This window comes from Corvus cornix, chromosome 15 (genome assembly GCF_000738735.6).
Source record: "Corvus cornix cornix isolate S_Up_H32 chromosome 15, ASM73873v5, whole genome shotgun sequence".
Lineage (NCBI taxonomy): Eukaryota > Metazoa > Chordata > Aves > Passeriformes > Corvidae > Corvus > Corvus cornix.
The window spans coordinates 3,805,771-3,833,462 of NC_046345.1; the positions used below are offsets into that span (position 1 = coordinate 3,805,771).

At 53.4% G+C, this 27,692-nt stretch overlaps 2 protein-coding genes across 4 annotated transcripts; one reads left to right on the forward strand and one right to left on the reverse strand.

Annotated features, from left to right (window-relative positions):
* Nucleotides 1-2,028: 2,028 nt before the first annotated feature.
* LOC104688819 (BRCA1 associated protein) lies at nt 2,029-16,257 on the reverse strand. Its single transcript, XM_039561073.1, has 12 exons — nt 16,094-16,257; nt 15,781-15,939; nt 15,044-15,245; nt 14,072-14,261; nt 12,541-12,654; nt 11,980-12,128; nt 10,024-10,099; nt 9,376-9,514; nt 8,849-8,958; nt 7,207-7,296; nt 5,303-5,406; nt 2,029-4,311 (listed from the first exon to the last, which is right to left on the reverse strand). The coding sequence occupies exons 1-12, from the start codon at nt 16,173-16,175 to the stop codon at nt 3,951-3,953; spliced, it is 1,776 nt and encodes a 591-aa protein (XP_039417007.1). The 5' UTR covers nt 16,176-16,257; the 3' UTR covers nt 2,029-3,950.
* Nucleotides 16,258-16,280: 23 nt separating this feature from the next.
* Nucleotides 16,281-27,479, forward strand: ACAD10 (acyl-CoA dehydrogenase family member 10). Of its 3 annotated transcripts, none has more exons than XM_039561070.1 (14): nt 16,281-16,362; nt 16,936-17,157; nt 17,643-17,791; nt 18,347-18,541; nt 19,699-19,857; nt 20,147-20,306; nt 20,676-20,817; nt 21,104-21,172; nt 21,914-22,095; nt 22,651-22,801; nt 23,710-23,855; nt 24,373-24,546; nt 24,976-25,325; nt 27,085-27,479. In XM_039561070.1, the coding sequence occupies exons 2-14, from the start codon at nt 17,001-17,003 to the stop codon at nt 27,160-27,162; spliced, it is 2,112 nt and encodes a 703-aa protein (XP_039417004.1). In that variant the 5' UTR covers nt 16,281-16,362; nt 16,936-17,000; the 3' UTR covers nt 27,163-27,479. The 3 variants fall into 3 exon arrangements, with proteins under 3 accessions (XP_039417004.1, XP_039417005.1, XP_039417006.1); XM_039561071.1 differs by having other exon boundaries at nt 16,286-16,362; nt 17,000-17,157; XM_039561072.1 differs by lacking the exon at nt 16,936-17,157 and having other exon boundaries at nt 16,286-16,362.
* Nucleotides 27,480-27,692: the final 213 nt, after the last annotated feature.

Consider the following 27,692-nt stretch of genomic DNA (forward strand, 5'->3'; position numbering starts at 1 on the left):
CAAACCTGTCCTTATTTTACTGTTGCTCCTCAGAGGCTGGGGTGAACCTGAGCACATTCCTGCCTTGGGAAACGTGTGCAGGAATTCAGGCTGGGGAAGGAATACACAAATGTCCCTCCTGTGCTGCAAAACTCACCCCAAACACTGCTGGCTGTCCTAGTGTGGGACCTGCTGTGGAGCAGCTGGGTGAGTTTGCCTTTAAAATGCAATTATTAGACCAAAATGCCCATTTATGTAAAAAAAGAAGGGGGGAGGAGGTTTTGGGGAAATGGATGTGAATTTCTCAGAGCTCAAGCGAGAACAGACAAGTCAGTTGGTGCAGATCAAGGCAGGAATTTTCCAGTGGGCCTTAGGGAATTGGGCTTCGGGGAAAAGGCAAAGGGAGCCGAGAGCAGGTGGTGGGACAGCAGTGTGGCCCCTTGGAGGGCACGGCTGTGGGGGGCTCCAGCTGCTCGGACAGATGGACATCTGTGGAGGGGACTCCGTGTCCACTCTGCTCATGGCACCGTGCAAGGTTTTCCTCGGGCACAAGCCACTCAGGACTTTGGCTCCTCAGAGGGCAGAATGGTGACACGGAGGGGATTAGTTGCCATTAAGGGACAGGTTCTTCGCAAGGGACAGAAAATGATTGGGTGCCTGGAACCAGAAACAGCAGTGTCAGATGTGTTACCCCAAACCACCAATCCAGCTTTGCCATGGCTCAGGGGGAACATTCCTGTCATGAAGCAGCAACAATCCAGCCCTGGGCCCCAGCTCACCCCCAGCTGCCCTAAACTTCTCTCCTAAGCAGGGGAGCAGAGCCATCTGGCCCTGCCTTCCCCCCTCAGCCCGTGGAGCCGCCTCTCCCTGCGCTCGCTGGGGAACAGCTGCTGGAGTGAATCATCGCAGCATCCTCCAGACTCTGCCAAGCTCCGTGCGGCTGCTGGCTGGGACCCCGCTCCAGCTGGGCTTCTCCCTGGCCACTGAAATCCCGCAGCTTTTCCTGCAGCCCCTGCCCACCTCCTCTCTTGGGCACCTGGGTGCTGTCCCCATGGTGGTGACAGCAGAGGCTCCTGGTCACTGTCCTGTCCCTGCTCACAGAATCACTTTGGTGTCCCGCTCCCTCCCTGCCGGAAGATGAAGCAGGGACCTTTTCCAGAGGGAGCACCAGGATCCAGTGAAGTTCCCAGCACGTGCTGGCCAGCAGCAGTGCTTTGGGGAGAGCAGGTCCCTCATTTCTCACTCCTGCAGGAAAATCTCTTCATTAATCGACACAACCCATGTGGCAAGTGCCAAGGCAGGCTGTGTCCTCCGGCTCCCTGGGACAGCACCCAGCACAGCCAGCAAACCCCTGTGCTGTTCAGCTGGGGACAGGTGTGCTCCTTTCAGGATTTAAAAATAAAAAAGTCTATTTCAAGGGTTGGAACCGTAGCAGGAGCTCGGCCAATCTCAGCTGTTCAGTGCTGGCGAGTTTCACGCTGCTGCAGCCTCCTGCTGTGGTGGTGACAGTGAGTCATGGCCAGGGCTGACCTGCTGCTCCAGCTACTGATGTCAAAACTTGACCACAGGCTGAGGTCCCAGGGCCAATGCTTTTTCCAGGCACTTGTGGGGCCGGATGATGGGTAAGGAAGAGTCACAGACCGGCCTGACGTGGGACTTTTCCCTTCACCGCAAGCCCCAGCTCCTCGTGGGAAGTCTCCCAAGGGAGGGAGGCTGAGGGAGCCCGATGATCTACAGCAGTGAATAAACACCCAGACAGACACTGCAGGGTCTCTGGGCACCTGGGAGGGTTGTAGAAGCTGGAGGGGACTCAAGGACTGAGAGTGATTTGGTTTAACATAAAGCATTCAACAATTCTTGCTTTTCCTGTGAGAGCTACCCAGAGATAACTGCCCAGCCTTATCTGCTCCTATCAGCTCAGCGGAGCCCAACTTCCCCCGTCCAAAGATGACCAAGAACTCATTTGGACAGCTTTGCTTTTGAGTTAAAAACTATCCGAGTTCCAAAATAACCTCCTCCCTCCCCTCCAGTGGAACACACACACAGAAAGAACTGCACGCTGGTTTAATTTTCCATCACATTTTTTGAAAATGAATTCCAAGATACAGTACAGCATCTTTAGTGTTCTACACAAAGCAAGCCTTCAGCAAAAGGTCAGAGGATCTTAATGGTGTAAAAATATATCTTAAATAAAATAGTTTCTCTAGGAGAGCAAGCCGTGCTGTACATCTCTAGGTCCTTAGAGTCATTTACAGAAGGCAGAAGCCTGGTAGTACAATCCACACACTGAAAAGTGAGTGTACATTCCTGCTACAAAGTTAGAAAAGGTCCAAGTTCCAGGTGGTGGGGGCAGATCTCCAAAGCCAAGCAGTGGATGCCCAGAGTGCACTAACAGCACCCTGTAATTCCAAGGAGGAAGTTCAACACTCTCAGTCCATGCAGCCAGGAAGCAGATGAGAACCACCCGCCTTCCCAGGGTCATTCCAGGGACTGGAACTTGTCCCTTTCAATGGGCCAAAAAAAGAACAACTTCTAGCAATAAAGGGCTGCCTGTGTCATGCCCGTGTTCCAGGCTGGACCTGCTCAGCCAGAGCTGTTTCAGTGTTCCAAACTAAGGTCATGATTGTTCCAACAAAGACCAGGATCATCCTGTGGCCTGGAAAGACAACTGGGGACTCCCCTGGCATTTTTAACAAAAGATCAGCCTTTAAATTCTCTGATTCTGAGCACAACAGCAACCAGGACAGTCACTTCTCCAGGGAAAACTTCCCACCCCAGAGCATCGAGTCTTAGATGTTAAGTGAAAAACCAACAAAAAACCCAAACCAAACCAGATTTGTGCACAAAATTCCCTTACAGGACCCGTGTCCCTTTGGGGCAAGTCACATGGAAGCTTTGCCAGCTGAGGTTGTGGATAGTGCCACGTTTTGGTGAGCACAGGAACTGGAACCAAGAGCTGCAGCTCCTGCTGAGGATCCAGTGGAGGGGCAGCGCCCCCGGCTCCGCCACAGAGCCAGCACCAGGAGCTCTGAGAATGTGGGAAGAGAGTTTGGAAAAGGCTCTGCTTGTCCCCCTCCTCACCTGGCTCTGAGGAGAACAGCTCTGAGCTTACACCAATACTCCCAGTGCCACTGGGTCAGGGGATACACACCCCCCCCTGCTCCAGGAGTGCTGGAATGCTGGGAATGTGTTCCCCAATTCACAGATGACTACTTAATTTGTAAAATACCTGTAAAATAACCACGTTAAACAGCATCCAGAACACAAAACTTCCACCCTTTCTGCCCTGCAGGCAGCACAGCAACCACTGGCCACTCAAAGGCCACCTTTAAAATGAAGAGAGATCAGAGCAAAGTCCCTTAAAAGCCTTTAAATTCCCAGCCCATTGGCCTTTAGGACTTGCCTGGTTTCTTACACCGCTAAGATGGTTTATTTTCCACACCTCACTCCTTTTTCTTTCCAAACTACAGTTCTACTCCTGCACAGGCAGTTCTGCAGTGTCAGGACTGCACATACAAAAAGGAGATGTATATAACCTAATTTACACTGTTTATTAAATAACTTCTTAGTTGAGAATACTTTTAATCCAGGAGAAGAACTGGAGAAGCCTTACACACTCGGCTGAGCCTACTCTACAGCATCCCTGCAGGGAATAGGATGTTGGACATGAACACACCCCCCCACCCCAAAACACTCTCCAAGAAAGTCAAATGCATGACAGGAGGGGCTCTGAAAAGGAGGGAAGGCAAAATGGTCACCAAGATCTGCCTAAAAACAGCTAAATAGTGCAGTGAAATGCTTTTAAATACCACAGACACCTCCACTGACTGGCAGCCAGTTTTATGAGCAGCTCTGGAGACAATTTCTAGCTGAGCTTTAGTGAGCTGGGTGTTCCCAGCCCGAGTCCCGAGGTGAGCCTGGCCTGCTGCTGGCACGGCCAGTTCCAGGGTGGGAGCAGAGAATTCCTGTTCTCATTTCCCCCTCTTGCCACGGCCTCTCCTGGAGGAAGGTTTGCCCGTGCCTGCTGTGGAGGAGCTGGCAGAAGATGCCACTGCAATGTTGATCTGTCCTTCCTGGATCTCCTGGCGGGTCTCAGCTGGGAGGTGGTTGATTTTCTGTTGCGTCTCCAGGTAGAACATGACATCCCTCAGCTGCTCCTGGATCTCGGAGATCTGCAGGTCCTTCTGCTCACAGGTTTCCTTTAACACTCTCTCCTCCTCCTTCAGTTTGTTCTGCAGCAAGGCCTGGTTTGCTCGCAAGCACTTGTTCAGCTCCTGCTCCTCCTTCAGCTCGTTGGAGAGTTTTGCCACTTTGTTGTTCAGCTGGGAACACCTTGCAGAGAGAAGCACAAGTTAGGACAGCAGCACTGCCCACCCAGACCAAACAGCACCTCAGCTTTTCACTGGGCAACTGACCCCCAGCCCACCAACCACACCTGGAATTTGGTTTTCCAGCAAAGATGGGCAAGGGGAGGCAATACAAGAAGACTCTGAAATCCCACCCAGGTCAGGCAATTCCATCTCATGCCAAAGCCAACAGCACAGGCAACAGGCAGGATGTGCCTGGGAGGTGGAACTGACCTTGGACACACACCTGCAGCTTTTGGAATGGGTGCCAAAAAGGGCACAGGGATCACAAGGGAGCCTGAGACATCTGAGGGCAGTCAGGGGCCTCCTGCCACACTCCAAGACCCTCAAAATACCACTTCCCTGGGAAGGAAGATGCTCCCACAAGGGTATCAGCATTGTGATTCACACACAGGGCTTCCTGCTCCCCAAAACCCTGCTTTTGCCCTGGCAGTTTGCTGGCACCCTCCTCTGCCTGTTGCTCACTCACTGCCTGTGCTCCCTGCTCCAGCCAGGACTGCTGGACAGGATGTGGGCTGGGAGGAACAGGGGACACAGGGAGCACACAGATCGGCAATTGCCAGGCTCGACATCTTTCCTCCAGGCACTTCCCAAGATCTGTATTTTCCTCTGTGCTGGGTGATGCCTCTGCTGAGCTGCCTTTCATCCCTTTGGATGCACCCACCAACAGCAGAGCAGGCTGGCATCTCCCTGGAGCAGGGAGAGGAAGGATCCCTGAACGCTAAACATGCAGAGCGTGGAAAGGGAGCTGAGGGCCCCAAAGCTGTGCTCACTCAGACACTTCCCATTTGTGAACACCTACAGAAATCAGAGCTTTTTTTAAAGCAAGCCATGTTCTCAGTATTCCAGCTTAAACAGCTCAAAATTGCCCAGCATAGCAGGGTTTTTTTCTTTTTGGATGTCAGCGCACGGTGTTTTAATGGCTCCATGGAACTAAACCTGGCAGCGGTACCCACTTCCTCTCCACTGATTGCTTTTCTTTGAGCAAGTCATTGAGCCGCTGTTCCAGACTGTCACACTTCTCAATGGTCTCTTTAAATTTGGTCTTCATGTTGTTAATCTGTAAAAACAAACACAGGGGCATTTCCAACAGCTCAAAGTCCGCTGCACTTTCGTCAGGACACTCCATTTTCTGGAGCGGTTTCTAGACTTTGACCAATTCCTGTCCCCAGGTAAGGAAAGCTTGGAGCCAAGGCTCTGCTCTGCTGAGGACCCCCTGTGTCACCCTCGGATCCCAGACAAGGAGCCACGTTGCCGTGGAAGCTGCTCCCACAGAACAGCAACTCCGGCTGTAGATCCATGCCAGGCACTGCCAAAAGCTGCAGCAGCTCCTTAACTTCTTCCTGCCTGCATCCAGCATTCCTTTGGCCACTCTCTGGTGGTTCTGGATCCAGCAGCAAACTCAGATTTCCACCCTGAGGCGTTACAAGGCTGGGTTTTTGCTCATTTTAAACTAAACCTCAGAGATTGTGGTCTGAGTGTGAACACGAACAGGCTGCCCTGCTCGGGGCTGACTCAGCAGAGCTGTCAGAAGGCACTGACCCACTGACACCAATATCTCCCTCACACAAACACAAACACCCACTGGCCATGGCCTTCCTCTTCCCTCTGCTGCCCCACTCCAGGTGCTGCTCCTGGAGAAAGCCAAGCTCTCCTTCTCCAAGTGACAAGCCTCCAGAATGAGACTTAGGGGAGGTTTAGTCAGGAATTCTTGTTTCCCCTCTATCGGTGCTCACATGCAGTGGGGCAGGGATTTAATGGAAAATGCTTTCCTGGAGGAGCAGTCTGGACAAATGTCAGTGTCAGCACACATGGATGGAGAGCAGGTTTTAAGCCTTCCAGCCCTAATCAGGGAATGTTTGTGCAGCTGATGGTTAATTTGGGGAAGTAGCCTGAGTACCGATAATGGAATACTCTGCATGGTGGCACCAATCCAGACAAGACTTACACGGAACAAGTGCCACGGATAAAATTATTGGGATCTTTAAACGTGAAACCACGTTTGGGGCGTGGATCAGAGTGGTTTCACTTTGGAGCTGCTTTGTGGATTGCGTCTCCTGGCCACTCGAAAGATGGTTTTTGATAAAATATTTTCCTTTTATAGGGCTTTCCATAAGATTTCTGGGACTGTTCTTTAGAACAAGGTCAATGACCACTATTTCAATGGTCACAATTTCTATTTTTACTTAACTGCAGACACTTAAATGGTTAATTAAAAGTCCTGAAGAAAGTTAAGGACTCAATTCTAAATCCTGACTCACTTTAAACCTGGTTGAAAGGATCTACGTAGAGTGAAAAAGCAGTAGAATATCCTCCCTGGATTTTTCCTGGTGACATTTTGAAGCAGTCCTGCCTGCAGGATGCTTTATAGGAGGAGACTCTGAACTTTTCCCAAAGGGTGATGAGGAAAGAGAGGGGATCAAAAAGAAAGGGCAAATCAATATGCATTTGGAGCACAGAGACAGTTCCACCTTCTGCAGCCGAGCAAATTAAAGTCATATTGTCTCTGCTCCACCAACATTCCCTGGAGATCCGTGTCGGAGAGACGGATGGCTCCGGGATCCTGCAGCACCACGCGCTCCTTCCACCACTGCTGCATTTCCCCAGCAGCACATTTAAATCAAGCTGCAATCTCTGTGGCAATGTACCTGCTTCTGCACCACTGAGCAGCAAATTGCTCCCTGGGAGCAGCCAGATAAGGGACAGATCCATCTTGGAGCCAATTTTCCCAGCTGGGAGCAGAGCAGGCTGTGCAAGGCCACGTCACACAGCACCCAGGCTGAACCAGAGAGCCATCAGCTCCTTCTTCTCCCATTGCACAGGGCCAGGACCCTTCCCCCAGGCCCAGGGCAGAGCTCACCTCTTCAGCTGTGTCCTTCTCGATGCGGACAATCTTGTTTTCCCAATAGATCCGTTGGGATTCCAGCTGGCTCGTCAGCAAGTAGGAATACTACAAACACAGAGACACACAGAGCAGTCAGGGTGGCCCTGCTGGTTAAGGAGCCCAAAGGGATCCAATCCCCAAATCAATTTAACCAGATGAAATCAGGAGGTTCTGGACACACATCCCAGCTGCAGATCCAGTGCAGGGTTTCACCAGTTTGATTTCCCAACCAAATCACTTTAGGTTTTTTGAAATTAAGGAAAGCCTTCAGAGCACAACAATGATCAAGTGAAAGTATCAAGCCAAGAACTGTTCAAGGAAGAGACAGATTTTTCATGGCAATAGCAATAAATGTCTGCAGGAAAATGAACCACCACCCATCCCTGTCCTGAGAGTATGAGACCCCAAAGGCTGAGGGGAAGAGTTCCCACCCACAGCCCAAACTCCAAGGCAGAAGGATCAACGTATATATCCAGCTTCCCTATAAGAAGATTCCTGGGAAAGCACCCTCAACTCTCTGTAATTCCCAATTACTCTTCTCCAACATGTATGGCCCATTCCAACACCATTTTGGTACTGGAACAAGGATCTATGCCCTACATCCCACCTTTTCCCTTTTAGTTCTGCAAATGAGTCATGAGAAGGTTGAAAAAGGTGATTACTCCTTTTCATCAGGCTAATAAGCATCAAATTAGGCATTCACTAGAGAATTAAACATGCACAGAGCCTTGATCACTCTCAGTAATTTCTGAGTGCCAAAACACTCCACCAAATTCATTCTCTCTTGAAATATTTCAATCTCGTAAGACAGAGAGAACTTACACGCTTTAGGCAACCACCTTACGGGAAAAAAGGGTTAAAATTAGCTGGTTTAGCATCTAAGTGTTATTCAGAAAATTCACTGAAAAGCAACCAAATATTTATGTGAGCAATGAGCTCCTCCAGTCTGGTCTCTGTGGGCTGTTCCTCCTCACAAACCCTCGTGTCTAATGCGGCTGAAATCGTGCTGCAGTGTCTGCTCAGTGAAGCAGGGATTTCAAGCTCCTCTCCTTTAGTTAGGAGAGGAGAAGCTGGGCAACAGGTACAAAAAATAAATAAATCATTATCTGTTCAAGAGAAGGGAACAGCACAGGGCTGGCAGCAGACTGTCAGCTCTCTGTGCTCACCAAGGTGAGCACACAGCTGTGGATTCCTGCACCCTCATTCAGTTGGGGAGCTAAACTATCCAAATTAACAGCTCCACACAGATCCTGGCTCTGAACCCAAGCCACAGAGCCACTAGGAATGGTCTGGGGAGTGACTCAGACCCACTTCTCCCTCCAGTGCCCCCTGTTTGCAGCAGCATAAGCAGCTCCTCTTCAATCACCAGTGACCACAGCACGACACTGCAGCCAGCTCACACTGCGCTGCATCAGCACTGCAGAGCCAGGGAGAGGCTTTAAAAAAAAATAAATAAAAAAGGGGAAAAAAAAGCAGTAAACCCATTCTGCTCCTGCCTGGAGACAATTCCTCCAGGCTGGGAGCAGATCTGCTGCTTCAGCTGATGGGATTGAACAGTGGTCATGGTGGGGCTGGAAACACTTCCACAACGCAGAGTCCAACAAGTGAAAATATTTACCTCTAATTGTAAGGCATCAATTTTCTCCTCCTGGCACATATCCCCCTCACACTCATACTGAACTATCTTGCCATCAGTTTTGCTTGCCACCAGCCTGTGGACGTAGTTGTCTGGGGAGAGAAAATCCAACTATGGGCACTCAGAGCTGAGGAACCCCCAGTCACGGAGCACAATCAAACCACCCAGACCCTGCTGCTCTGCAAGGCACAAACCCAACACCACAGGGATTCGTTCTACTTTAGCAGATTCCTCCCAGCCACCTTATGGGGTATTTATCACAACAGCCATGGGCAAATTGATGGAAAGGGAGTAAAAAACATTCCAGGGATGCTGTAGGACCGCCCCGATTCATGACAGAGTCCCGTTTTCCCTCCTCCAGCTGCTCCAGCCCCATGAAAGCTGCTGATAGAGCAGAGATGGCTGCTCCCCAAAGCCAGGGACTAGCATGGACACAAGCTCCTCCATCTCCAGCAAACTGTGCCTCAGCCCCTGCTCCCAAGGGTGCCCAAAGGGCAGCTCAGGCTCACCCCCGGCATAGTCCCAGACGCGGTGGTTGGTGAGCTGCATGGCGTACGTGTGCTGCGTCTCCTCAAAGTGCTTGTAGGCGTGGCGGCTCACGTAGCGCCCGCAGCCGATGTGCCCGCAGATCAGACAGATCCACAGGTTCTGCAACAAACACAGGCAGCTCTGGGGGGGCAGCAGCACCCTGAGACAGCGTGACCCACCCCTGCTCCAGTCACACCCTCAGGAACGAGCAGGGTTCCCACTCCCCCTCCTCTGGGAAGGCCAAGGACAAGGGGGTCCCAGCCCATCAAAGGCAGTTACAGCCCTGCAGGGGCTGGGTAAATCACCACCAGGTGGGAGAGTGGCCTTGGCTAAGGAATGAGGGATCCCAGCAAGCTCTGGAGGGCACAGACTGGAAGGGCCACCACCAGCAGGCTGGGTTAGCTCCCTGCTGTCACACTCATCTTCCTAAGAATCACAGAAATTCATCAGAACAGGAAACCTGTGAGGAAACACCCCTTCCCAGCACTGATGCAACTCAAAAGGAAAGCTGAAAGCCCACTGGCTGGTAAAACCAGCCCAAAATCAGCCCAAGAATTAAGGCCCAAAGCAACCCAAGCAGCTGTGCAGTCAGATCTAGGCTAGATCTCACCATCCACCCACCTACTTACTTCTTGAACTCCACACTCAAAACACTTGTTCTCTTCCACGGGCTCTGGAGTCTGGCAGTACCTGCACACAGGGCACCTGGAGGGCAACAAGAACGTCATGAGATACAGGAAGCAACATCTCCACATTGCAGTCATTAAGAAGAGAGCTAGAGAGCTCCAGGGAAGTGCCTTGTGCAGCAGGATGCTCCCTGTATCACCCACCAGCTCACATTTACCCCACTCAAATTCATTCCACACAAAGTTACTGGTTTTAAGCTGGTGACAGAACAAAGAAGAGTTCTCCCAAAGACATTTCAGCTGGATCTGGTTTTGCTGCAGTCCAAGGGATTTACACAGAAGCTACACACTGAGGAAGGGTGTCGGAATTACCCTGCTGAGGACAGCCAAGTGACACTCTGCAAACACACCTCAGTGCTTAAAACAACCCTGAGGAGATGCTTCAGTCCCACCCCAACCCAAAGGATTCAATCTCAGCCTTCCCAGGAAGAACACCCCATAACTGTACCCTAAAAGAATCAGCAGCAGGAATCCCTTCTGGATCTACCAAAGATCCAGATCTTTTATCTCTTTTGGAACTCCCAGTGCTGCCACAAAGAGACAGAACACCCCAGACCAGAAGGAAGCTGTGTCCAGCCCTGGAGCAGCAGCAGTCTGGGCCAGGAATGGGATAACTGAGGCTGCATCCTGCTGCCAGGACTGTCTATATATTTTTCATTAGCTGCTGGGAAAGCCCCAGGAATAATTCCAGGGAGGAGACAACTGGGCTGCAGTCAGTTCCTACACAAATTCAGGCACTTGCAGCCTCCGTGGTGCCTGAGCAAGGAGAATGGGGATTTTCCTTTGTCATTTCTTCAGACTGGGAGCATAAGTCCAGCTTAAATTGTATATTCCATATTTAAGTGCTATTTGGGATCTCGCTCCTGCACTGGCTATGCTCCACTGCCCCAAATTTACCGTGCTTTGGATTTATGCAGCAAAGCAGCCCATCAGCCTGCACAGCTCCAAACCTGATTGATCTCACTGAGTTCTGGTACTCTGGCTTAGGAGTGATAGATCACAGAGAGCTACAATCTTCCTCACACTCCATCAGAGAATCCAGGAATTGGGATAGCAGGGATGCAGCAGCCACAGGGAGGATCTGCAGCCTCCTGCTGCAGTGTCTGTGGCTGCCTGAGGTGCAGTAAACCAGCAAAGCTTCCAGAGGAATGGCAAACACACCCAGCTGACAGCAGCACCTGGTGCCAGTCGGGGGCTCCCGGCACACCAAAATGCCACCCCACAGGGATTTGGGATGCTGGGAGCACCAAGAGGAAAGGGTGAGTGGCAGCAGGAACAGCTGCTTTAAGGAGAGACACGGGTCCAACCCCCAGCCCTGCCCAGTGCCATGGAGGGTCTCCCTGTGCCAGGGACACGACTTCCCATGGCTCATCCCACACCCACCTGGAACAACAGGAGCCTCCCCTGCCTGATTTACTAAGGCACCTTGTCATCATCCCTTCTTTCCCTGCCTGCCCCTGCACACCTGCTCTTTCTCACCTCCTCTTCCTCCCCTCCCAGCATCCAGGTGGGAGAGAAGGCTGCAGGGCTCCCCACAGGGCCCCCCAGCTCCATTTGCAGGATGCCAAGGAAGGGACTGGACAAGCTGCCAAGGCTGAGTGAAGCAGGGCTGTGTGTGCAGCCAGGGCTGTTTAGCCCAGCACTCTTCTCCTACAGTATTTTGAAATAATCAGCATTCCTCTACAACTCCCTCCCTGCCTCAGCAGCGAGGCCCCTGGGAATCATCCTTCAATTACTTTTGGCGGGGAGATTTCTCTCTGGGAGCCCCTTAATGGGAAAAACTGAACATTAGGACTTGCAGTAATTCCTGCCCCCACAGTGACGAGCAGAGCTTTGTCAGCACAACCCCCCCCACTCCAAGCAGGGCCTCAGAGGTGGAAATAAAGCCCAGGCTCTCACGTGGTGTCCTCCCAGCGCTGCAGGCACTGGCTGTGGAAGCTGTGGTTGCACAGCGTGGTGAGGATCCCGTTCACGGACTCATCCATCCTCTCCAGGCACACGGTGCACTTGGGCAGCTCTGTCAGGTCCATCACAGGCAGGCTGGCTCCCTGCAAGCACCAAGCAGAGAGAAACTGCTCAGCACCTTCCCATCCCCAGCAGTTAAGTCCAACTTCCCATCACCGCCAGCACCACGACACGGGAACGCTGTAGTTGGGAATTTATTAGAAAGATAAGAAAGTGATCCCCAGCATTCAAAGGGCCACAGCCAGGGCTCAGTGAAGGGGCTGCACCTGCAACCAGCCCCACTGTGCTCTGTGGATTCCCTAAATTACAACCCAAGGCAGGTTTAGATCACAGCTGAGGCACAAACGGAGTCGCCACACAAACTCTCCCAAGGACCAGTGCAATGGGAAACGGGGCTGGGGCTGATGTATTAAGCTGTTGTTGCAGTTTATTCTCCAAATAATCCTGTCAAAACCTTCTGAAGTGCAGGGAAAAAAAACCCCAAACTCAACTTACATCTTCTGACTTGAAGACTTCAGCCCTTTCCACATACACGAGCTGGCAAACGTCCTCCTCGATGGAGTTGAACTGCCGGCCATTGCAGGCCATGTAGAAACTGTCTGCATCAGCCTGGGCACAGAGCAGAGAAAATTGGTTAAAAACAGGAAACTCCCAGCTCATCCAACCAAGGGACAGGAGAAGAAACCTCCCATATCCTCTCTTCTTCCCTGGAACACCAGAGGAGGGATTTCAGCCAGCTCCAGGCACTGCATTTTGGCGCCAGGTTTGGCATCACCTCTGGAAGACACAAGTGGAGTTCAGGGCAGTGACACCACGCTGACATGGGAGCATTCAGCAGGAATTAGGGATTTCCCTTCAGCACCTGTTTTACCCCTTGTCAGCAATTTCAGTGCATTTGCAAAGCAAATTTGGTCTCTGCAAAAATGTAAGAGGGCCACATTGCAGGATGGTGTCAGGAACAGCAGTTTAACTGTGGGAGAGAACCCATTCACCACTCACAGTTCAGGCACCTTCCAGGGCAAAGGAGGCAGAACCAACCCAAACCCTGCCAAATCCATCATCCCTTTTCCCCCAGGAGCACCCCAAACCCTCTCTCCACAGCCACCACACTGCACTGAGGCAATCAGCTGAATGAAATGCCACATTCCCATACTCCTGGTGATTCCAGTCAGGAGAATAAAGGCCCCAGAGATTTGTTTTGCTACCTGCAGGCACAGCCATCAGGGGTCAACAGAGCTGCAGGGAATTGCCTGAGAAACAGGAATTTCAGGGTGAATTGAGCACAAGTTTAGGGATTTGGTGCAAGGCTGTTTAGCACCAGATATTTGCCTGTGTAATTTAATGCAACAAGAGATACAAAACCATCTTTGTAACTACTGCAATTAGCACAGGACTCACACAAACCCTCCACCTGCACAAAGGGCTTGGGAAATCTCTCAGGCAGAATTCACAGCTGGGAGAAACCTCTCCCTGAACCCCAAAATAAATCATGTGCAGCTGGGAGAAGAGAATGTCCAAGTGAAAGGGTCCACACAAGAGCTGGAGGGGGGGATTTAAAGCTGCCCAGTCCAAGGGGCCTGAAGGAGCAAATGGTGTTATCTGGGTATCAATTCACCCCCCAGGCTCTCAGGCTCTGTCCTTTCCACACTGGCAGTGGCTGTGAGACCACCCAGCTCCTCAGAAAAGCAGGAAAAGCCTTTCTTAAAACAAAGGGAGCTCCCCAGGCCAGCTCCTTTCTGTTCAGCACAGCACAACACTCTGAACAAGCTGAGAGATAGCAGAAAGCTCTGTAAATGGACTGATTCTTGAAAAATATCCTGCCAACAAGAACAGGACAGCCAGAGCATGGCATCCACTGCTTCCAGGTGTGGGACTAACCTCAGCAGCCCCGGGAATTCTCTGGGAAGGAGGACAGGGCTGTTTCTCCACGGGTAAGTGCAACCCTGGCTCAGGGCTGCCCAGTGAAGCCACCCAACCCCCCTGAACAGCAACTGAGTGTGACACTCCTGCAGCCAAGGCATCTTACCTGGGAGCTGAACTTGATGAGCACCATGTACTGGTTCGGGGTGGAGTCTCGAATGATCTTCATGTGCTCGATCACCTCATAGAAGGAGGCCACAAACTTCATGAGGTCGTGGCTGGTCATGGTGGCGGGCACAGTGAGGATGCAGAGCATGGCACTGCGCCGCACATCCTCCTTCAGGGACGTCATCTTGCTGGGGACACAGCAGGGACACAGCTGCACCTCACCTCCCCCTGGGCAGGGCACAGCTGGACACACAGCTGGACACACAGCTCCAGCCACAGAGCCACAGGAACTCTGCTGTCAAACTTTATCCCTCACATTGAGGAGGAGGGTGAGGCTGTGGTGAGTGACCATAAACAATCACAGGCATCCTGTTTAGCCAAGGATTAACCTGGGCAGCTCCAAGAACAATGGGACTGCCAGGAATAGTTTGATATCTGTTTTTCTACAAAAACAGCTGAAGCTGGCAAGCCCCAGATGCTCAGCACTATTCCTAGAACAACTGAGCAATGTTTGCTACTATTCCCAATGCCCATCTGGGGGTTCTTCCTGGTGGCTTTCAGGAAGAGCTGAAATGGGAGTTCTCACACAATCATAGGGGAGTGGTGGTGAATTGTAACCCCTGGATGAGACCTCCTGCCTCACACAGCTCCCCATGCCTGTCACCAAGGCCCCAAAGATCATGATTTAATTGTGGGATCCTTTGGAAAGCTGCTTTCAAATGTTTTTTTTTTTTAAATTTGTGTTTATCTTACACTATTACAACCCAGTATAAGCCCTCAACACCCCCAGTGTCACCCACAGCTGGGGGACCAGGGCCAGACCCAAACTCCACCATTAACACCAGTGACCCTCTGCATTCCCAGCATCGAGTCACCCTTCCTGTTTGTCTCCACTCAGGAGCCACAGGCCCGGGGTGGCCAACTCACCCTCCCACTCCCACCTGAGCCACCATTAGTCAGGAATTCTTACTTTGTTTTGTACAGGTGCATAATTCCATGAACGATTTCAACCGAGGGGTTCCCGCTGAAGAAGGAGATCTGGTCAGGGAGCTGTTTGGAAGGCGAGTCTGGAGCAGCCTCACACTCCTTGCTTTGATCCTCCTGTTTAGTTTTGTCCTCAGCTGATGCAGCTTCCAAGGACTTCCTTCTTTCCATGGCAGCTTTTGCTTCATCTTTCACAAAGGCAAAGTTTCCTCATTACTGAGGGGAAGGGACCACAGGGATCACCCAGTCTGACTCCTGGCCCTGCACAGACACCCCAACAACCCCACCCTGGGCATCCCTGGCAGCGCTGTCCAAACGCTCCTGGAGCTCTGGCAGCCTCGGGGCCGTGCCCATTCCCTGGGGAGCCTGGGCAGTGCCCAGCACCCTCTGGGGGAGAACCTTTTCCTGAGATCCAACCTAAAGCTCCCTGACACAGCTCCAGCCGTTCCCTGGGTCCTGTCCCTGCTCCCAGAGAGCGGAGACTGGAGCTGCCCGTCGGGAGGAAGCTGTGGACTGGGATGAGGTCAGTGGAAGTGGTCACCACGAATAACCAGCTGTCACCCGCATCCCAAAGCACATTCCGGAACTTCTCTGCCTGTTTTCCAAACTGCAGGGCCGACTCCGGCCCCGCACACCCCACACCACCCGGGCCCCCCGCCCTGCCCGCCCGGTAACAGCACCGGGACGTTCCCCCCGCCACGGGGCCGCCGCCCCAGCCGGTACCTGCGGGCGGCTGGATGGTCTCGATGATCATGTCGGTCATCTCCCTGCGGCCCAGGTGCTGGTGCAGGATGGCCGCCCGCTCCCCGGGGCCCTTCCCCTCCAGGCAGGCGGGCACGGCGGCGAGGGCCGCGCCGGTGCTCTCCGCTGCCATGTCCGGAGCTGCGGGGACAAAGCAGGCGTTGGGACGGAGCGCCGGGCGCGGAGCCCCGGGATCGGCAGCACCGGGACGGCCCCCGCCGGCAGCTGCGCGGTGCGGAGCGGGCCCGGCAGCGCTGCCCCGCGCCCCGCCCGTGCCCCCGGCGGGGGAACCCACCGGCCGCGCTGTAGGCGAAGCCCGCGGGCAGCGGGGAGGTCCCGGCCAGCTCCAGCCGGATCACGACCAGGGACACGCTCATGGGCTCCGCGGGGCCGCCGCCGACCGGGACCGGGACCGGGACCGGCGCCGCTTCCGCCTCCCGCACCTTTCCCCTCTGACCCCGTGACGTCACGGCGCGGTGACGTAGCAGGCGGCGCGGCGGTGGCGGCTGCGGTAGCGCGCGGGGGGCTGCGAGGGGCGGCCGCTGCTTCTCGCGAGAGTTGGAGGTACGTTCCCGCGAGAGCGGGGAGCCGCCTCCCAGCCGGAGACCCCGGGGGCCCTGAGGGGAACGAGCCCCGGGAGCACCGAGTCCAAGCCCGGCCCATCCCCGCCGTGTCACGCAGCCCAGAGCGCCCAGCGCCGCGCCCGGCCCTTCCTTGGACACCTCCAGCTCCCTGGGCAGCCCCTCCCCATGGCTGACAGCCCTTTCCATGAAGGAATTCCTCCTGATGTCCGACCTGAGCCTCTCCTGGCACAGATTTCCTTTTGTTGTGTCCCTTGTTCCCCGGGAGCAGAGCCTGACCCCATGTGGCTCCGATCACCGGTTATGATCAGTAATTAGTGTGTGTTAGTGATGAGTGATCCCCAACACTATTGAAGGGATTTGGACCCTTTCGGGTCTCCCTGCTTTGTGTGGGACACTTCAGTGGCTGCCCCATCCCTGTGCAGAAGTGGCACTTAGCCATAGGGTTTGGTGGATCCAGGGACATTGGACTTGATGATCTTGGAGATCTTCTCCAACATTAACCATTCCATGATTCTGTGTGCATAAATAAACATTTTCCCCTGTAATTCTGCAGTTGTGTTCCAGCCTCTCTCTTTGGTTGAGGTGTGAGTTTCCCTGGCCCTTCTTGTGGTTTCCAGCATGTACCTGAGGAGCGCTGCCTGTGCCCAGAACCTTCTCTGTGCTGGAATCCGGCAGCTCCTGCTGACCCAGCAGCGATCCAGAGCGTTCTCTTACAAAGCTGTGATCTTTGAGGAGAGCGGGGTGCTGCTCCCAGCCCCTCACAGGACAGCCACAGGTGTGTATTCCCATTCCTGATCCCACAGAATCACGGAACGTCCTGAGCTGGGAGGGACCCACAAGGATCATCAATCCAACCCCTGGCCCTGCACAGACACCCCAACAATCCCACCCTGGGCATCCCTGGCAGCGCTGTCCCAACGCTCCTGGAGCTCTGGCAGCCTCGGGGCCGTGCCCATTCCCTGGGGAGCCTGGGCAGTGCCCAGCACCCTCTGGGGGGAGAGCCTTTCCCTGATCTCCAACCTAACTGAGCCCTGGCACAGCTCCAGGCATTGTCTTGGTCCTGTCACAGGTCACCAGAGTTTAGGAACTCTCCACACTGAACACAGGGATGAGGTGCTGCAGTTCCTGGAATGCCCAAACTCTTCCCTCTGGGCTGGGTCAATCACCCCAGGCCAGCACATCAGACCTCAGAGGGATTCCAAGCTGATTTCCCAGTCCTGCTGATGCTCTTTCCTGTCTTCCCTACTGTTCTCCATGCAGACTGGGAGGCTCAGAGCTGTATTCCAGCCGGCACCATCCAGCAAGCTGCAGTGTCTGGAGGGGAGAACAGCCTCTCTCTCAAGTATTCCAGAGGAGAGCTGACAGCTGTGGAGTTTCTGCAGGAATTGGGACAGCAGTGCTTTGAGATTGTAAGCCAACTCCCCCCTGCTCTCCTTGTGCTTCCTGATTGCATGAAAACAGGTCCAGTGAGGAAAGAGGAGCTTTAAAAAGAAATCCTTTGGTTGAAGGGTCTGGATTTTCCATCTAGGAAGCATTGCTGTCTGAACAGGGCAGATTTGCACCATTATCCTGGTACCTGGGCAGGGCAGGCAGATGAATTTGCCTTAATTTCCTACTGGAATAAAGTCCTTTTTAAACAGTTCAGTCTAAAATGCAGATTCCTTTCCTGCCTGCTGGTCTGTCAGTGTTTGTCTCTAACCTGCCTTGATCCCATGGCAGGCACAGTCCCAGTGATTTCTCTTTCCCAAAATCAGCCCTTTATCTCTGCTGTAGAATTAGGGATGTGAGAACATTTGTTTATTTGGGCAAAGCAGTTTAGCTGGGAGATCCCCTGCCTGCCTTCTGCTGCCAGAGGAAGCAGGACAGCAAGATAAGATGATCAGGCAACCCTGCCTACCCAACCACTCTTATTTTCACCCCATTATCTGGCCCATTATCATTCTTGGGGTTTCTGTGTTCCTCAGGCAAATGTCCGTGTTCCAGTGGACTCTTTTCTCTGGGATTTAATCCGAAATGAGATGATAAAACAGCTCCCCATAATGGCAGAAGCAGCTCAGTGTATCCGGGCAGAAGGGCTTAAGACAGCTCTGCTGAGCCACAATTTGTGCCTGGGGGATGGAGAGAGGTTTCTGCCCCCGGACCAACAGCACTTTGATGTGGTAAGTCTGAGTGGATCCCAAATGGGGCTCTGTTCCTCCACCTGTAAAAGCAGCAGCTGAAATTCTTTAAGTGCAGGTACCAGATGAGCAGCAGCACAGTTTGGTTGACATCAGTGGAACAGCCTGGGAAAACATCTCGTGACATAATTCCTGCTAGGCACTTGGAGAGGAGCTGAGTGACATTTGCAAATCCACTGCAAAGTGCCCACACAGCCACGAGTCTCTGTGTAAGAGGCACGGGCAGCGATGGAGATAAAGGGCTTGCAAGCTGGAACACCAGACAAGAAATAAATGTTATTATTCAGTGCCCTGCCTGCTTTAAAAAACAAACAAAAAAGCTCTAAAAGAGTAAGGACTCTTCAAAGAATTGCCAAGCACCCCCTATACTCCAAAAAAACCACTACCCCAATGTGCTGACCGGTGTGAGGTGAGGAGCAAGGACCCCTCTCGCAGCGGAGTCTCCTTTCCCAACACCCTTCACCTTTGCAGAGATGACACAGATGAGCCATGAACCTCAAGGCTCCAATACCCACGGCCTCTCTGGTGTGTGGTGCTCCTGGAACAGGAGCAACAGCCGTGTCACAGCCATTAGTGGGGGAAAAAGAACTGAATGTGGATTTCCATTAGCAGTGGGTTTATATCCATCCTATAGATTCCTATTCCTGGAGTGTTACCAGAGCAGGGGAATGGCTGCTTGGATTGTTCATGCTTGTGAGAGCAGTGGGAGTGTTCAGACACTGAGTCAAAGCTTTTTTGATCCAAATTTTGGTGGATGGTTATGGTCAACACAGCTGCTGTGGAGGTGGCTTTGGTGGGTGCAGTGGTCAGGACACTGCTTTTCCAGAGCCTTTGGAATGTGCTGCCATCCGAGGCTTCCTTGGACAGCACTGAGCAATTGGCCAGTGAGCCTCCCACATTGGGACACCTTGTTGGATATCTCCCATCCAAGGACTGGCTTATCCTGTTTGGCTGATTTGAGCTGAGGAGCCACAGCCAAGGCAGTTGGCACCTACACAGTCCCCATCCAGCTCCATGTCCTTTATTTCTCACGTTAATTAAACCAGTCTCTTTCCCACCCTCCCATCTCCATTTCCAGCACTGCCCAGATGTTTGTGGGCACAGCAGGCTCATGCATAATCCATCTGTTGTTGCTGTAGATGGTTGAATCACATCAGGAAGGGATGCCCAGGCCAAATCCTGGGATCTACAAGCTGTGCTTGGAGCGCCTGGGTGTCCAGCCACAGGAATCCATCCTGCTGGACAGCAGCAGCCAGAACCTGAAGGCAGCAGCCCAGCTTGGCATGAAAACAGTGAAGGTACAAAGTGACACAGCCAGGGTGGGATTTGGGGATGGATTTGGTGTCCAGAAACTGTTTGGTTTGAACAGCTCAGGATTTTCCAGTGGCAGTGGCTGATTCTTGCCAAACCTGTGCTTGTCCCTGCAGGATGTGGTGGGGTTAAAGAAGGGATGGCTGGCAAAGACTGCTCTGGGCTGTTTCATTCGTGGCTCCAAACCCGGTTTAACCTCAGGGAAGTCTCTCTCTTTCCCAGGAAATTTTGTCTTCTAGCTGTCACCCAGTGCTACTGTCTCCCTCCTGGTTTCAGGTTGATGATCCAGAAGCAGCACTCAAAGAGCTGGAAACCCATCTGGGGTTTCCTTTGCGAGGGTTTGTTCCCTATACTCGTTCAGTGAGACCAGGCATGGAAATCCCAAAGGATCGTCTGCAGGAGTACCTTGAAGATGTTCTTGGTGCCCATCCAACAGGTACTGCAGGGGGTTTGGCCCTTCCATCAGAAAGCCTGGATTTTCTGGAGCCATTGGCTTTTTCCATATGACATATGGATTGAAAAATAATATTAAGGAAAGGCTCCTAATCTCCAAGCAAACAGCACAGCCATTCCAGTTCCAGTGATCCATCACTTCCCCAGAAATGAGAAACAACATTTTAGGACTTCCTCATATGGGAGGGGTTGAGCACAAGTTGCCAAGAGATTTCAGGAATATTCCTGTCCTGTGAGACATCCATGAGCTACTGCCATGTTCCCCAGGGACACAGGGTGAGATCTCAGCCCCAAGTGCAGGAAGGGGGTGGAAAACCTGGGGAAGTGCTGACCCTCTGCTCCCAACTCCCAGCCCCACTGGAGTTACGGCAGTTCGACCACGGAGAGTCCACCCGGAGCTATTTGGTGAAGTTTGGAGGTCGTTTGCTGGTGCTGAAGAAGGAGGAGGAGCCTCCCGATGGCCCCTCAGGCCCTTCTGTCCCAAGGGAATACAGGTGAGAGGGGCGCTGCTGCAGTTTGCTGTGCCAGAGGAGCTCCCTCAACACCAGAGCGGCAGGACACGTGGGGAGGATCATTTATGACCTCCCCTTGTTTTCCAGAGTGTGGGATAGGTCTGGGGGCTCTGGGCCATGGGAAGATGGGGGTGTGCTCCTTTCACCTCCCCCAGCCACGTTATTTTAGTGTATTTAAAACTGAGCCCAGGACTCTGATATGGTGTGTCTGCCTCCAACACTGCAGTTCCAGGGCTGATTCCCTTGCGCCTCTCTCCCTCCCTGGCAGGGTCCTGAAGGCTCTCTCTGCAGCTGGTGTTCCTGTGCCCCCTGTGCTTGCTCTCTGTGAGGACAGAAGGTAATCTGCTTTCACTCTGTGCTTGATAACTGCAGCCAGATTCCCCCAAAAATGAAGAGGGGAGAGAAGAAGGAGCCAGAGCTCACAAAGTGCACTGGTCTAATGAGCATTTGTGCAGTGTGGGGCTGGAGGAGCCTCTAGATGTTCAAAGGACAGGATCTTTTTTATTTGGCTTGGTTTAGGTGTGTCCTGTTTTAGCAATTAATCCAAATACTCTCTTTGAAAAGCAGCTATAAAGCAATATTGTAGGGCTTCCCATTGACTCAGAGTGCCCAGGTTTGCAATAAAGAGGGGATTTTTCCAACTGCCAGACCTCAGACAGCAGTGACAGCAGCAAATCTGTGACAGGACACCCCTCAGGCCTGCAGCCGGCTCAGATCTCTGCTGGCTGCAGGAATCGGCCTCTGCGCTGCAGCTCGATGGATGTGTGTCCACTGCTCCTGGTGTTTGTGAGGAGCCCGACAGCCCAGCTCACACCCACTGCAGGGAGCAGGGAAACAGCTGGAGCCTGGCTCCAAGCTCACCTTCCTGTGGCTGGAAGGACCAGGGCTGACCATGCCACAGCCATGTGCCACCGGAAAGCCTGAGCTGGGCTCCAGTGGGCACCCCAGTGCTGCTGGGGCTGCTCTTCACCTGCCCATGCAGGTGAGGCCTGGAGGGCACATTCAGGGTGCAGGTGAGATTTGGGAGGGTAGAAGCAGGATTGACCTCAGCCCCACTGATCCCAATTTGCTTCCCCAGCATCCTTGGCACACCTTTCTACCTGCTGGAGCACTGTGCTGGCCACATCCACCGCGCCGTGGCCCTGCCCGCGGTGCCGCCGCGCCGGCGCCGCGCCTGCTACGGTGCCATGGCACGTGTCCTGGCCAGGATCCACAGCCTGGACCTCGGAGCAGCCAAGCTGCAGGACCTCAGGGAGCATGGTGAGAGGAGGCTCTGGATCCTTTCTTCTCTTGTGTGTCAGCATTTCAAGGGATAGGCAGGATGGACCAAACTGGGGGCAGGGAGAAAAGGGAAGATGAGCAGTCCAGAGTTTGAATGCCCAGCTGTGGTGGGAGAGTGTGGAGAGCTCTTTAAATCCAGGTTTCCCATGAGTTCCCAGAGCTCTCCTAGCTCCCAGAGCTTCCTGCCATGTTTGTTGCCATCTCTGCCCACTGTAGGTGCAGGAGTAACTTCTTTGTTGCCGTCTCTGGGCAAACCTCCCCAAGCATCCCCTCCAGTCCCTCTGCAGAGATAGCTCAGCTTCCTGGAGCTGGTGGAGAAGTTACATTTTTGTCCAGGATTGGATTATTTCCACCTGAGTATTAAATCCAGTGCCCAGTTAAGAATGTATGAGACACCTGGAAACTGCCATTAAATTCTTGGAGCTTAACTCAGGGTTCTGGTCTGAGATCTACTTGGCTGTTTGACTTTTTCTGTGTCCCTTTTGAAGCCTTTCTTTGTGCCTTTCCCTGGGAGCCTCCATTCCTCTGTTCCAGGAAATTACATCCAGCAGCAGGTTGAGACCTGGACAAAGCAGTATCGAGCTGTGGAAACTCATGTTATCCCAGCGATGGAGAGGCTCATCCAGTGGCTGCCTCTGCATTTTCCTGACTCCCAGAAGACAACAGTGGTGCACGGTGATTTCAGGTACTGCCCTGGAGCACATCCCAGGCAGGAGAGAAGGACTGAGTGTAAAATGATCCACAAACTCCAAAAGGTGCTGACTGGGCTGGGGCAGCAGCTTCAAACAGTCCAAAAGCTGGATTTTGGATCAGGGTCAGGGTCAGCATCCCCCAGGGACTGAGTTTCTTCACCCAGTGGCTGCAAATGCTGGTCTAACACTGGAGGATCATCAGCTCTTCCTGCAGTACTCAGGAATCAGCCCTGGTGCTTCTTGCCAATGGTATTTGGTGCTGAAGGGGTTTGGGTGACAAAACCTGCCGGTATTCCAGGTGAAGTCCTGCAGGAGTGGGGTGCCTGGGACAGAGGGGAGGGATGCTATGGTGCTTCTGTGCTGCCAGAGCTCAGCTGGATCCTGCCAGGGCTGTGGGGCTGCAGTGCCAGGTCTGGACCAAGGCTCCTTCGCCGAGGTTGCAGGAGCTCTCTGCACCCTGGCAGGATGGCTGTCTGCTCTGGTTGTTCCCCAGTGGGCTCCTGCCCTCTCATGGGCTCACACTGGTGAGGGCTGTGCATAATCTACAGCACATGGCAGGAGCTCTGTGCCTTTGGAATGACCAGGAGATCCCCTGGACAGTGACTTGCCTGCTTCATCTTCTGGTTACCCTGTCCAGTAGCATCTGCCATTGATCTGAGGCTCTGACTAACTTGGTTTCATTCTCCAAAGCACAGTTTAGTCCATTATTAACCAGGGAGTTCAATATTGAGTAACCTCCATCCTCTGCTTGCAGAAATTAATGTTTCACTTGTGCTGCCTTCCAAAGGACTCAGGAATTTTTGAAGAGAGTGAAGAGCACTGAAAGCACCTACTGCTGCTGAGCCCTGGGGTTTTTCCCTCCTCTGGAGACTTTTCTGATCTCTTTTTCTCTCTGATACAGGATGGACCACCTGGTCTTTCATCCAGACAGGCCAGAAGTCCTTGCTGTGCTGGGCTGGAAGTTTGCCACTCTAGGAGATCCTATGTGTGATTTGGCGAATAGCTGTATGAGCTTCTTCCTGCCAGCCCACTTTAGTGCTCACAGAGGTACAGAGGGGGCACAGTTACCTTTGGCACAAGCAGAGGAACCAGAGTTCAAAACAGATCAGCTCCTGCCCAAGCAGCTCAGCTGGCAGTGGGGCTCAGTGCAGCTGGAAAGGGCTCTGGGTTTGCATTATTCTCCCTCTCAGTCCAGCTGGGAAGCTGGGCAGCTCTTTTGGGTGGGAAGGTTGTGAAGCAGATCAGGAGTGGTTTGTGCGCTAAGTTATACACTTGTTTAGAAGAAAAAAATAGGGTTAAATGGAGAGGTTCCATCATTTAGGAGGGATATCTGTCAGTCACAGTTTCACCCTAATCAGGAGAACTGCCCTGTGTACATTTTGGGGTGCAGGCTGCTGCCAACCGGAGTTCCATATGGGGCCAGCACGGCAGCTGTGCAGGTCCTGGAAGGGTGCAGGTGTCTCCATGGAAGTGCCTGGCTGTGCCACTAAGCTCACACCATCCCTAGGGAGCTCTGAGCTGCTCTCTGTCAGCTGACTCACTGTTACCTCTTCCCATCTTCCAGGCTTGAGGAAGTGTGACTTGGGGCACCTGGGAATTCCCACGGCAGAGGAGTATTCCCAGATGTACTGTTGCCACATGGGAGTGAAGCACCCGGAGAACTGGAATTTCTACCTGGCCTTTGCCTTTTTCCGCCTGGCTGTGATGCTGCAGGGACGTCTCCGTGGCTCCCTGGCAGGTGAGGAGCCCAGCCAGGCCAGCAGTGCCCTGCACAGCCATGGGCACAGAGCTGCCTCCCTGCTCCAGCACAGGCCTGGAGTTTGTGCTGTGGGGTCCTTTCTTTCCTGGGAGAGCGGAGCAGAGGCCAAAGTTGGGAGCCCAGAGCTGTGTCCTACAGATGGAGCTCTCAGACCTTCCAATTCAGCACCAGCCTTGCCAAGGGACTCACGGGGAGCTGGTGAGAGCTCTTGGTGCTCTTTGGCTGCACACATCAGGTGTGGCCTTGGAGCCTTTATGAGAATTAAATTAGATGTTATTTTCACAGCCTTAGAGAGGAGTTTCCCCGAGTCCTGCTGGGCTGGCCCAGACAAGGGCGCGTGGTGCTGTTTGGGATGTGAGTGCATAACACCAAATCTTCCAAACAAGTGTGCTGTTCTCTTGTACCCAGGGAGGCCAGCTCCAGGTGACAGCAGCCCCAAGGATGCAGAGTTTGTGGCTGAGCTGGCTTGGGATTTTGCCATAAAAGAAGGATTCCGTGTGTTTGAGAACCTCCCCCCCACAAAGCTGCTCGCACGACATTCCAGCACCTGGGCTGGGCAAGGGCCGTTCCTGAGCAGGAGTTACAGCACCTGGGCACGGCCTGGGGCAGCCCCTGTGCCCAGAGTCCCCCTGGGCACTCCCAGCAGCCTGTTGGGGATGGCTCAGGGTCTTTGCTGCAAGCTGGAAAATATGGGCATCCAGTTGGACTTTCCGAGTTCCCATTCCAGAAGGACTCCATGTTCTCTGCCAGAACTGCAGGTGAGAGATCTTCTGTCCTGAAGCTGCTTTGCTGCACCTGCCCCAGGGTGGGGATTGGGGCCTCCAGGTGTCCTGGCTCTCCTGATCACATCAGATATTTGGCACTCCTGGAGTCCAGTGGCTTGGAGGCAAAGGGCTGGGTTCCTATGGCTGTAGCAGAGTTCATATCCTGGGAAACAGTGATTTTGGAGGCTGGCACTCCCTTCCAAGAGGAGCAGATTAACACCAGTCCAGCTGTGGTCACTGGTGCTGTTCCCCCAAGGTCCTGCCATCCGTGCTGATGGTGTGCCCAGAGCTTGGCTGGGCTTGGGCTTTTCGACAGCTGCCAGTCCAGGAGGAAATGATCATTCCTTACCTTTCCCTATCCAGGGAAACGTCACTCCTGTCTCTCCCTGGGAAAGGCTGAGTTAATTCCCTTCACTGTGTCCCTCTGGTGCTTCCTTGGGAGGTCCCTCAGATGGGGCAGGAGCTGCTTGCACCTCCCCATCTTCCATTCACAGTGTGAATGGAAGCAAACAACCCCACCCTTGGGCTGCTACCAAGATTGTACTCTTAATTATTCTAATTATATTATCAAATTCTAGTGCGTTACTTAACCTCTTTTAGCTGCCAAAAAAATATCCAGGTGCCCTTCCAAAGTGTTCCCTTGTGCTCTGGCAGAAACCAGCAAACACCAGCCTGTCAGGGCACTTGGCAGCTGATCCACTGAGAAGGTGGAAAGGGCAGGGAAGCAGCAGCTGTGGGGAGTTTGGAAGTGCTGAGATGAGCAGATCTCCTTGCCCTTCCTTGAAACATTCATCTCTGCCAAGTCTCCAAACATCGGGATTGCCACACTCTCTCTACTCCATGCCTTGGGCTTGTGGAGATGCTGCTTCTTGTGTGTGGCTCCACAGATCCCCCTCATCCCTGCCACCTCCACATCCATCCCACTGCTCTTTCCCTTGGCATCATCCCTGCACTGTCGGCCTTTGTTGTGGAAGTGTTGTGAAAGCCAGGGGAGAAGTTTTGCTGCCTGCAACAGCAAGATAACACACAGAACTGTTACATGGCCAAGTATTCCCAGCCTGGAACTGCCACAGTGCTCCAGAGCTGGGCAAGGGCAAGGGCAAGGCTGCCCTGTGCCAGCTGGCACTGCCAGGGAGAGGTTCATCCCTGGGAGCTTGGCAGCCAGATGCCCTTGGCTGAGGCATTCCTGGCCGAGCAGGGCAGGATCTCAGCTGATCCTGCCACATTCGCACCAGGAGCCAGCAGACTTTCAACACTGATCCCAAAGGTTGCCTGTCCCTGCAGTTCCCCAGGGAGATCCTCTCCAGAGGAGCACAGGGAAGCTCAGTTTCTCCTTCAGAGCCATGTCTGGCTGTCAGAGGGGGTCAGTGGCAGGGGCACCACACCATCAATGTGTCTCATCCTCCTCCCCCAGGCACAGAGTGCAAGGACCAAGGCAGTGGCTCTGCTGGCTGCACAGGCCATGGATCAGGGCAGACAAGTGAGCAAATTCCTGAGGCTTGAGCCTTCCCTGACCTAAAACCAGCAACACTGGGACCCCTCCCTTCTGGGGCCTCCTCCATGCCACTGCAGTTTGGGGCCTGTGAGCATGAGGGGTGATTTGTCCTGTCTGCTGTGGGATCCCCAGTGAGGATGTTTCCCTAGCACGGGGTCCCCAGGGCATTTGGAAAAGCACTGGCACATTGCTGCCATCCTGCCCTGGTCCTGCAGCCCTTTGTGTGCCCACATGGGCTCTGGTTTCTCTCTCCCACAGGTCCCTGGAGCAGAAAATCTCCACAGTGCAGATCCCAGCCCAGCACTTCCCTCAGACCTGAGCTCCACGTCTGGCTGAGGGTCCTGGGTGGCTCACAGGACAGGACTCTCCACACCAGAGCTGAGCCAGGAGCTGCAGCACCAGGAAACCTTGGATGGGGACCCAAACCAGCCCCTCTGACATGGGAGAGGCTGCAGCCTGTGAGCATCTCAATTCCAGTGGTGTTTGGTGTTATCTGTGCTTAGTGCCTTTATTGCCTGGCTCAATACAGGGCAAAATCCATCCTTGGATCATGAGGCTGCAGGAAGTCAGTCCTGCAGCAGGGAGAGTTGGTTGGGAATGATCTGGCTGGGGGTGCAAGACTTGGTTTTGGGAATAAAGAGAATGGACCAGCATGTCTCTCCTCATTCAGCACAACCTCCAGCAACATGCAGATTCTGGAAGAGTCTTTGGTGGTGGGAGGAACTTGAGGTCTCTGGATTCAGGGGAGACTACAGAGCTGAGGCAGTGCCTGCCCCGTGGAGCTGGGAGGAACTGAGAGGACTCCATGGTCCCATGAGTGCAGTGGATCTCTGGGGTCTCTTTGGGGACCATGGAGGATGCAGACT

Coding starts and splice junctions, on each gene's coding strand:
- LOC104688819 (XM_039561073.1), bottom strand. CDS start 16,175: ATGAGCGTGTCCCTGGTCGTGATCCGGCTGGAGCTGGCCGGGACCTCC. Junction 15,246..15,780: donor GACCATCCAGCCGCCCGCAG/GTACCGGCTGGG, acceptor CCTTTGTGAAAG/ATGAAGCAAAAGCTGCCATG. Junction 14,262..15,043: donor ATGCACCTGTACAAAACAAA/GTAAGAATTCCT, acceptor CTGTGTCCCCAG/CAAGATGACGTCCCTGAAGG.
- ACAD10 (XM_039561070.1), top strand. CDS start 17,001: ATGTACCTGAGGAGCGCTGCCTGTGCCCAGAACCTTCTCTGTGCTGGA. Junction 19,858..20,146: donor TTGGCATGAAAACAGTGAAG/GTACAAAGTGAC, acceptor TCCTGGTTTCAG/GTTGATGATCCAGAAGCAGC. Junction 21,173..21,913: donor GCTCTCTGTGAGGACAGAAG/GTAATCTGCTTT, acceptor TTGCTTCCCCAG/CATCCTTGGCACACCTTTCT.